The sequence below is a fragment of the Limulus polyphemus genome, unplaced genomic scaffold (assembly GCF_000517525.1).
Source record: "Limulus polyphemus unplaced genomic scaffold, Limulus_polyphemus-2.1.2 Scaffold606, whole genome shotgun sequence".
Classification (NCBI taxonomy): domain Eukaryota; kingdom Metazoa; phylum Arthropoda; class Merostomata; order Xiphosura; family Limulidae; genus Limulus; species Limulus polyphemus.
The window spans coordinates 235125-246612 of record NW_013666216.1 but is presented as its reverse complement, the minus strand read 5'-3'; the positions used below and the strand labels follow the sequence as shown (position 1 = coordinate 246612).

The 11488-nt window shown below is 33.3% G+C and overlaps 1 protein-coding gene across 1 annotated transcript in view; it reads right to left on the bottom strand.

Moving 5' to 3' along the window:
• Window positions 1-11488, bottom strand: part of LOC106459425 (sodium/calcium exchanger 3-like) — a 107122-nt gene that overhangs the window by 63503 nt on the left and 32131 nt on the right. The window contains exon 2 of the mRNA XM_013919045.2: window positions 7612-9528. Within this exon, the coding sequence (XP_013774499.2) occupies window positions 7612-9335 (1724 nt within the window). The 5' untranslated portion in view covers window positions 9336-9528. The remainder of the gene's footprint in view (window positions 1-7611; window positions 9529-11488) is intronic.

Here is an 11488-nt window from a genome sequence, read left to right as displayed (position 1 = left end):
AAATGATATAACACACTAGTCTTTATAAGTTTAATTACTAGAAAATGATATAACATACTAGTCTTTATAAGTTTAATTACTAGAAAATGATATAACATACTTGTCTTTATAAGTTTAATTACTAGAAAATGATATAACATACTAGTCTTTATAAGTTTAATTACTAGAAAATGATATAACATACTAGTCTTTATAAGTTTAATTACTAGAAAATGATATAACATACTAGTCTTTATAAGTTTAATGACTAGAAAATGATATAACATACTAGTCTTTATAAGTTTAATTACTAGAAAATAATATAATATATAAATTAGCGATAAAAGCATAATGATTTTTGTAATAACCGGTTTCAAATGCAGTCGTGTACTTCGTAGGATGGTAGGTCTTCAGTGTATAACTGTTAATGATTCGTTGTTTGTCTTATGTTTTAATGGAAATAATGTAGTTTTATCTGCAAGTTAGCATCTTTCAAACATTGAATCTTATACAATTATATCCTGAGATGATTTTAAATGTTTGAATTGTTCCTGAGAAGAAAACAGTCTGAGAAGCTCTGGACTCAGGTCATCGAAAGTGAATAGAACGTCAACGTTGTTGGCACTACAGAGTGGCCATTTTATCTTTTATCAGCTTCGTAAGTAATGTAATTCATTGTAATCGTTGTTCTTGGTTTCTATCGTATCTGTGTTTGGTCCATCGAGAGGAATCGAATCCCGTATTTTAGCGTTATAACTCCGTAAACGTACCGTTGCCCCACAGGGAGACCATTGCAAATGAGAGCTTCTGCTTCTCAGGCTTTTCGACTATAGAAGCTTTTTCTCTTCAGGACACATATGATAATATGTTAATATAAAAACCCAGGTTGTTATGATGATGAATGTATCTGTCTATTAAACTGAACTCACTTCAGGCTAAAACAACCAATTTGTAAAGTGAACAGAAAACAGTAAAATGTATATGATACAAGCTGCACAAAAGAAGCCTCGATAAGGCAAAGACATTACAAACTGTTAATAAAACTATTCATTAATAAACTTGAGTCCACATCAGCCACAGCTGTGACGACACAAATCGATACAAAGTCACAAAACAGAACTCCAATATTTCTTTGTTAATATATAAGCCCGGACCGTTATGATGATGCGTGTATTTCGAATGCAGTTGTCTGAATTTATAGATATTGTAGTGTATTTGAGTATACATAATCATTTTTTTTCATTCTGAAACTGTCTCGTTTCAACAAGCACGAAGCTGTGATCTTGTGTAAAAGACGGGTATCTGGAAGTATGCTCATTACGTAAATAATAACAATATTGTATTGAAATATTAGAAAACTGATCGGACAGTACTACTATAAGTGTGTGTGGCACGCTTACACGACATTACGGACGATCACGAACAGAACAGATGGAGACGTATTCCTATCAGCGTTGCTGTGTAAATTTCCTCTACATATCAAGTCATAAGTCATTCTTGTTTTCAAAGCTCCATAGATCGAAAACTTAGGAAACAATACCGCTCAACATCCAATAATACTGAAACAATATCATCAGCAAAACAATTTCACGCTTCTTAGCCTACGGCGTCACCTTGTTGTGTAATGCCCCCCCCTAAAAAAAGCTCATTTTTGTTCGCTTCCCAAGATTTCCAGTTAAAAACTGTCGATTTTTCGTTTATATATGAAAGATTCAAGTAACGAAACTTTCGCAAAGTCTGCGTTTGCTTCTTTTAAATGTTGAAAAGAATTTGTTTATTTGTTGTTAAGTAAAAAGGTAGAAAATGAGCAATCTGTACTGTGCCCACCACGGGTAACAAAACCCGGTTTTTATGGTTATACGTTTCATACCGTTGAGCCACCAGAGGCTAGAAAGCAACTTTAATAATGTACACATATATTTTTTTCATTGCCTATCCTATTTAACTCTCTCCTAAAATGAAAAACTGATGACAGTATTTTTGCACACTGCTTTAATGGTATTGATTATTTATCTGTAATTACGAATTATTAATTTAGATCACCAGAAAAGTTATTGTCAGCTCTTGATGATAATAATAGTTTATATAAGAATGAAATTTAAAATAGTAAACGTAAGAATTTACTTTTGTCGGTAACAGATTTGTCAAAAAACAAAAGTTAAATAAATAAATAAAAGATATTGTCTACTAATAACATGTTGTAGCCATTGTTTACCTATAGCAGGTAACTATTGTCTACTTATAGCAGGTAGCTATTGTTTACTTATAGCAGGTAGCTATTGTTTACTTATAGCAGGTAGCTATTGTTTACTTATAGCAGATAACTATTGTCTACTTATAGCAGGTAACTATTGTCTACTTACAGCAGGCAGCTATTGTTTACTTATAGCAGGTAGATATTGTCTACTAATAACATGTTGTAGCCATTGTTTACTTATAGCAGATAGCTATTGTCTACTTATAGCAGGTAGCTATTGTCTACTTACAGCAGGTAGCTATTGTTTACTTATAGCAGGTAGCTATTGTCTACTTATAGCAGGTAGCTATTGTCTACTTATAGCAGGTAACAATCAGTTGAAGATGGAGTTGCTATATACCACACACTAGTAACATTCAGTTGACGGTGAAGCAACTATCTACCACACACTAGTAACATTCAGTTGAAGGTGAAGCAGCTATCTACCACACACTAGTAACATTCAGTTGAAGGTGAAGCAGCTATCTACCACACGTTAGTAACATTCAGTTGAAGGTGAAGCAGCTATCTACCACACGCTAGTAACATTCAGTTGAAGGTGAAGCAGCTATCTACCACACGTTAGTAACATTCAGTTGAAGGTGAAGCAGCTATCTACCACACGTTAGTAACATTCAGTTGAAGGTGAAGCAGCTATCTACTACACGCTAATAACATTCAGTTGACGGTGAAGCAACTATCTATCACACGTTAGTAACATTCAGCTGAAGGTGAAGCAGCTATCTATCACACGCTAGTAACATTCAGTTGACGGTAAAGCAGCTGTCCACCACACGTTAGTAATATTCAGTTGAAGGTAAAGCAGCTATCTACTACACGTTAGTAATATTTCAGTGGAAAGTTAACATTTTTGTTTGTTAACCGATTCCTTGAGAAGAAAGTCAAATTGTTATGAGTAAACGTCGTATTAATCAGAACACAATATTATTGAACATAAAGAAATACAACAATATTCTTTGTGTATTTTACTTATTTATCTCATCTAAATCTTACCTAACAACGGATTGAAACATAATGAGTGAAATTAAAAATTTTCTAAGCAGTATATATCCAGAATCCCAGCAGCAATTCGTGGGATTGATTACAACATTATTCGTATTTTTGTTAAATGTTTGTGTAACTCATACTATCAAAAACCCTCTGGCCAAGAATGCCATGAACCTATAAACAATTTGGTGCATATATCGTTTAGAAAAATACGTTTAAAAATCCGATGGGGTCCTTACGAACCACTATCTGTAATTATAGGTTTAATACAACGTGTGATAAAGATTGAAAAGATTTATGAAGTATGGAATTCTAGAAAAGTAAAATATCTAGAAACTGTCTTCATTAAACTTTCTGATTGTTTATTTAATTTTTAAGCAAATTCTCCTCAATAAAATATTCAGTATTCGCCCATCACAAGGATCAAGCTCCGAATATTAGCGTTGTTAGTCCCCAAGTTTACTACTGAGTTACCGTAAGTCTCCATAGACTGAAATATAAATTTATCTTATATTTCGGGAATATATCAGCGCCCTCTATTCATTCTTACCTCATCACAAAAATACCTCTGTACTAGGATTGAAATTTGTAATTTTTATTTAGTAACACTTCATAAAACAAAAGCGAATGAAGGGATTTTCGGAGTTTCCTGGACATGGAAGGAAAACGGTCCAGCTAGCTCAACATTTACTTCAAATTACGAAAAACAGAATAAACACTGTGCTTCTTAGAACAAAATTTAAAGACGTTTTTATAATCTAATTAAGACTTGAGGAAAGGCATTCATCTAAAATGTCAATTAATTAAACTTTACATTATACAAATGATACAAGTGAGACATAGGTTTTGCCTAGTATAATATGTATTCTCTTTCTTGCTCACGAAATGATAAATGATTAGCCTATTACTTTGTTTGTGTGCTAAGCGATAATATAATTTTCTTCAATTTCCAAGACGGAGTGTGATATTAAGCTTACTGAATACTTATGGCAATCTTGTGTAGCTCCGAGTTTCCCCAGTGTTGAAAAAGAAGACTGTGTAGTTCAAAGAAGTTTAAAAAAAGAAGAGAGAGAGAGCGAAACAACAGAAAACGTTCTGCTAAAAATGGGTTACTTATTTTTTTATCCAGACGAGGCATAAATTAGATAAAACGTGACATCACCACGTACGAGAGGTACTCAAGGAAAGCTCAGCAAGCTCTCACCACAAAACTCGATCGGATGTGAAAGATATTTATTAGTTCACTATTTTAATCTTAGTTTAACCATGTTGTTGTTGTTTTAGCGCAAGGTAACACAATGGACTATCTGTGCCCTGTTCACCGTGGGGAATCGAAGCCAGGATTTTAGCTATTTAAGTCTTTAAACTTACCACTGATCAACCGAAGAATTAGTTTAATGAAAGAAAACTTCAGCTGGTGTTTAAATTATATATTTTTTGTTATTAAAAGACGTGAAACTTATCTATGTGAACTAACTTTGAAACAATTCTCCTAACTTAGAGATGATAATATGACCTTTTTTTGTATTTCCAAGAGGTAAAACAAAATCGTGGGAGTCTATACTTAAGTTTCTCGTTTTTCAATCACAAAGCTGTTTCATTTAACAACACAATCGCGGCACATTTAAAAAAAATAAAATTAATTTTTTTTCCTCGTCAGATGAAAGCACATTTTGAAAACCTTCTTAAACGAAACTTTTCACTGACCTTTAAAATTATTTGTTCTCGTTCTTAGCAGGGGAGACATGGTATTTTAATAAAGCGGATATATCACTTTACATCAGTAATCATCAACACAGTAGTATTCCTTGTATTCACAAATGTTATCCATTACTTGAAAATATTTTTATTATATAGCTTTGGTTTACTGACCAATGAGTAAAGTTTAGAATTAATTTGTCTAATTTGGAATTGCGACTATTAAAGAAAAGTGCTTTTAATCATAGACGTTTTTACGCTTAAGAATATAAGTCCTCCCAATAAAATCAATTACTAAACAAAAGGTTGTGTTACGCAAGCTTATTCTAAAAAGCAAAAGTTCAAAGCTGATAAAAATATAATAAAAACGTCATTCAACGTGTTATAGTAGAGATACTTTGTGAATAAAATGTACATAGAGTTGAGTACACTATCCTAAAACGATTTGGAATATGCAGGTTACATGACAACCATAGCCTATAAAATGGAATGGTGGAATGGAATGTATAAGAACTATATTTCGACATTGTTTGGCGTTACGTAGATAGTGTGATGCTAGCAAAAATTGATCACATTTGGGAAGAGTATATAACAACCATTTCCGACGCAAAATATTATACACTCAGATCATAAAGATATGTTCAGATCGGGGATTTATAAATTTAAAAATCTGGGATATTCCTTGTACTTAATGGCATTGGAAAAAAGGAATATGGATAAACTTTGCAAACCATGACTATTCAGAAAGAGACTTGCAGCAAGTCGTACTCCAGCTCTGGTAAAGAAAGTGCGGTGTTTTGTAACAGGTGAGAATCCAAGAACACAAAAAACAGTGACAAGAGACGTCTACGTGTTCCAAGCAAAAGTAAGCAATATAATCAAAACAATCTCTGTCCGGAAACGAGACCAACTAAATATTGGCTCACCAAGACAAGATTTCTAGTCACACCTCCAGTTCTATCATAGTATACATTAAGCAGATTTATATTGAAATGGGTGTTAATGCTATTCCATAAGAAGACGTTACGCACAAGTCGCCGAATGCAGCACCTTTAGAAATCTGTGCGATCGAACTGTTGAAACGGACGCTAGGAAACCATCGTCCTAGTACACTAGGTGGATTATGGAAAGCAACAGAGAGGAATGTTGTGTTTTGGACTTCACAGCCTTACGAGGAAGCTTTTGTAATAGATATTACGCTGCAGGATGATTGAGGAGATGCACAGTCGTCAGAAAGAGTGTGTTCGGACGTAGTGACATGGACTTTAACGACATGGTGAGGCTCCAAAATCATTTAAATTTAAGGCACTCAAATCCTTGTGAAACCTTGGATGTAGGATTTTAAATCTGCAGTTTTTTATTTTATTTATATTTTATGTCTTTATTTTAACTTATGCTCAGTGAATTATACTAATCGTGAATTAAAAGTGTAGGACAAATTATACACGTTTTATAGAAAAAGTCATTTTAATAAGTGCTACATTTAGAGTATGTTTTAAACGTAAAAGCAGCACAGAAACTTCCTGAAAAATACATTGTGAAAGTATAATACAACTTAAAATAAATTAGCAATATAGTAAAATTTATTGTTCTAGATCTAAGAATAATTATAGTAAATTTCGGTAAATTGTAAGCTCTTCTCGTATCCTATTATTTGTAATTTCTAGATATTTTCTCTTCAAGATCAAGTCTATAAAGAAACTCGCTGTAATCTTACCTGTCTGTTCACATCTTATGTTCAACGAAATTGAATAGGGCATAATATAAACAGAATAGAAGCACGAAATAAACAATAAGTCAAATGATAACAGAAATCTAACAACCATCTAAAAAGTCAACGCTCATCTTGCAGTAAAAAAAATAGATAATATATGTACTTTTACACATTGGTGGTCAAACTAGTTTTTTATTATTTATTGTAATATTAATAAAAAATATTTTAATATATTATTGGGTTTACGGTTAAAATATTGTTAACAGCGAGGGTACCTAACTGATGCAACAATTCATTTTAGTCTCTATAATTAAAAATCTAAGAAAAGTAAACTTAATTAACTATACTTTTTTAGTTGACTTTTAGTTTTGCTCTAAGTAGGTAGCTTGCACTGATCGTAAGTTAGTTGCAATATTTTTATTTAAAAAGAACATCACGAATATCTAGCACAATAGAAAAAAATCTGTCTCATTCAAAATTTTAATTTGAAATGTGGTACTGCAGCTTTTAAAAAGACAGAGACTCACTGATAGTTCGTGAATCAAACACTTAGTTTTTACGTGTTTCGTAAGCAAGTTACATTCTACTCTTTCATGTTACTTTCATTATCAGTATTAATTTAAAGTGTTTAATATCCAACGTTAACTTAGTAAATGGATCTAGGAACATACTACCGGTACTAAGGCTGAAAATGTCCTGATATCGAAGGTTCCATTTTGATTAGAAGAAATATGCAACATGAAAAAGTAAACACTTATAATGATTAGAATGCATTGATTCGGGCAGGTCTATTAAATTAGCTACATTAATTAGTGGGTGACCTTTAAATTATGATCTATGTAGGTCGCCTGCTTTGATCAGAAATTAACGATAATCATTCAAACTAATGGTGTTGTATAGAAATCAGAGTGGTCTGAGATTTTGTTTGTAAATATTAGAATTAGAACCGAGAAACAAACACAAATATTATACTTACCAAGTTTCATTATCTTGGAAGACAAGCTCCCCTGTAAGTTCTTCAAAGTCCTTGTTCCTCTTACCGGTACCATCTATGGTCCTGAATGGTACAATCACAGTGCCTCGTGCTCCGCTGTATCGGCACACTTTTAAAGATAAAACTCCAACCGATTCAGAGGTTTCGACCTCCACATCCGGAAAACCAAATATACCACTGTGGTCGTCGTCTAAAATCATCACTGTGGCGAGAGCTGGCGTGGACAATTGAATAAGAGGACGCAGTCCTATATTACCAATAGAGCCATTCATAGAACCAGCCGGACCATCCGAGCCCAAGTACCTAGGGTTAGTTAATCGCACGTAGAAGTGTTCATCTTCCTCAAAAACATCGTCATCGATAACCTTGATGTATATTTGTTTTTGGGCTTCCCCTGGGCGGAACACTAGAGTACCCTCCACATGCTCGTAGTCGGAACCGGCGTTAGCAGTTCCGTCTTCCGTCTGGAAGTCGACACAGATTGTGTGGCTAGTGTCTCCATCTCTGGTGACAGTGACGGCGAATTCTCCTATGTTTTCCATCACCGTGTAATGGCAAGGATCGAAACCAATAATAATGACTTCTTCTTTCTCCAGCATGCTCTCCTCTTTCTTTATCTCGCGCCTTTCAAATTTCCGCTTCATGAGGTTACCTCCTCCAGTTAATTTTCGAGTAGCCTGAATGCGGTAGTAGGCCCGGCTCTTTGGGCCACGGTTAAGAATTTCCTCGCGGGCCATCAATTCTAAATCATCCATTGGGGAGTCGGGATTTTTATGGCGAAGTTCTCGAAGAATGTTAATATACAGCCTTCGATGTTCTTCAAATTCTCGAACTTCTTCATTACCATCTTCTTCAAGAATTGTAATGTCTCCATCAGGCAAGTAATTAGCCTTAGTACTCCCCATCTCAAGATCTTCCCCTTCTGATCCCACGATCATCCCGCTCTTCTTCATCCGATACTTCTTAGATAGATACTTGTAAATCAAAAGACGCCGATCAGCAATGTAAGCCGTTAGGACAGTAGCAGGAAAAAAAAGAAAAGTTGTTACACCCTCCCACACCTCGATGACTCCATAGGACGACCAGGTTAAGATAAGATAGAGCCAGATGTATGCAAAAACGCTCCAGGTCATGGTAACAAAGAATACTCTCAGATGCTTAATTTTTCTACTCTCGTCTTCAGGGATAGAATAAACACAGATGGCGATGATTACAAACATATTAAAGGCTGCACTTCCAACTATGGTTCCTGGGCCAATTTCCCCTGCTTCAAAGTTCTGACCGTAAACTTCAATGATTGAAAGAAGAATTTCTGGTGCGGAAGAACCCAAAGCCATGAGAGTAAGATTAGAAACGGTCTCATTCCAAATTCTCACGCTAATGGTCTGTTTTTCGCCGTTTGTTTTTTTAATGACAATTTCTTTTTCTTTGGATGTAATAACTTCAATCGAAGCCATAAAACGATCAGCTATTATCGATACACCCACAAACATGTAAGCCAGGGCGAGAAAGTACACAATCCCTCTCGCTACTATATCTCCAGTGCTTAGATTTCCATTGGGCTGCCACAGAGGTAATAACAACCCTTCTTTACATTTGGTAGAGTTATCTTCTGTTGCCATTGTCGGCGAAAATAAAAAGCACCATAAATAAATTATAATTGTCCAAGTTTGTAAAGCACAAGTTAAAACACTACTGGCGTTCATTTTGATTACGGAGTCAACTGTAGAACTCTATTTCTACTTATGAAAATTATTGGAGTAGTTGTTCAATAAATCCATTAAATCCAAGACATGAGAAATCTTGCATCAAACAATTACATATGTTCATGATCTTTTCTTCCTTCACTTCTTTTACCTCTTGGTTCCTCGTCATCTAGTTTAATTCAATATTGTGCTTCTAGAAATATAAAAAAAGAGAAACGGTATTAATCGCTAGGTTGATAACTATATTCAAATAATTGATCAAATACATTGTGAATTCATAGTAACTTTGAATTCCTTAGTATAAACTATTCCTATAAACTATTTCATACCATTTTCATTTTAATGTTATTTTGATTAAGTGTTGTTGAAAATGTTTAATGTATACACTATATTAATTTATTTCATTTATATTTTAATCTTTTATTCTTTGATGATTACTTTGCATTGATAAATTAGTATGAGGATTTAATTTAAGCTAAACCCCCTAAGCTGGCTGAATCTCGTGAGATTTTGTTAGGATTACAGCCGAATATATTGAAAGCAGCGAATGTGGCCAAGTGATGAATCAGTACATTCTGGTAATTATACGTTTTTGTTTTTGTACCTTGCGTACAGCTAGTTAGGACTGATATTAAATTATTTATATTAATTTAATTACTGAGTTAACATTTATCTCTGATCTATGTAGATAGTTTGCTTTGATAAAAAATTTATTACAACGAAGATTCATAAAAGTTATATAATTAACAAAAATACTACGAATTCTTAATTATTCGTAGTTAACGATGTAGTAAACAGCTTATGACGAAAAACAGTTTCTATGAGAAGTACATTGAAATCACTTGTAAGAATACTTATTTGACTAACCAAAATATTTTTATTAATGTGAATACAAATACTATATTCTTAGTGAGAATAGACGTTAACATCTGACACCATTTATTTTATATTTTATATCAATAACTTCATAAGAAAGTAACGAAAATGTGTAAATTCAACAAATAGGTGAAGATTAATTACATACTGTCTAGTACCAAATGAACTGTTAACAACTGATGGCAGTGTAATTCTGTGCTTAGTTAAGTAGTCATATTAAACAAACGATTTTAAAATACCTCGTACTTGTAACCTTCACATGCTGTTTAGTTGTTTTTGTAAATTATAATGAAGAAATTATACATGGAACAAAGACCGTCGACTTGGTTTGGATTTTTTTAATTCTATTCACTATCAAAGTCTGTTCCATTTTTCTTGATAAGTAGCATAATTCAACAAGAAACTAGACAGCAAGTAAGAATACTATTTTTTAAAAAGAAATTAACCAACCGAAACTACTCAACACGAGAAAGAACAATTTTTTAATTGAAAACACTAACCAAATGAAACTATACACAAGATAATCCAGTTAATTAAACAGACTAACCAATCGAAACTATACACAACAAGATAATCCAGTTAATTAAACAGACTAACCAATCGAAACTATACACAACAAGATAATCCAGTTAATTAAACAGACTAACCAATCGAAACTATACACAACAAGATAATCCAGTTAATTAAACAGACTAACCAATCGAAACTATACACCACAAGATAATCCAGTTAATTAAACAGATTAACCAATCGAAACTCTACACAACAACAAGATAATCCAGTTAATTAAAGAGACTAACCAATCGAAACTATACACAACAAGATAATCCAGTTAATTAAACAGACTAACCAATCGAAACTATACACAACAAGATAATCCAGTTAATTAAACAGACTAACCAATCGAAACCATACACAACAAGATAATCCAGTTAATTAAACAGACTAACCAATCGAAACTATACACAACAAGATAATCCAGTTAATTAAACAGATTAACCAATCGAAACTCTACATAACAACAAGATAATCCAGTTAATTAAACAGACTAACCAATCGAAACTATACACAACAAGATAATCCAGTTAATTAAACAGACTAACCAATCGAAACTATACACCACAATATAATCCAGTTAATTAAACAGACTAACCAATCGAAGCTATACACCACGAGAGAATCCATTTAGTTGAACAGACTAACCAACGAAATACACAACACGAGAGAATCCAGTTAGTTAAACAAACTAACCAACGAAATACACAACACGAGAGAAT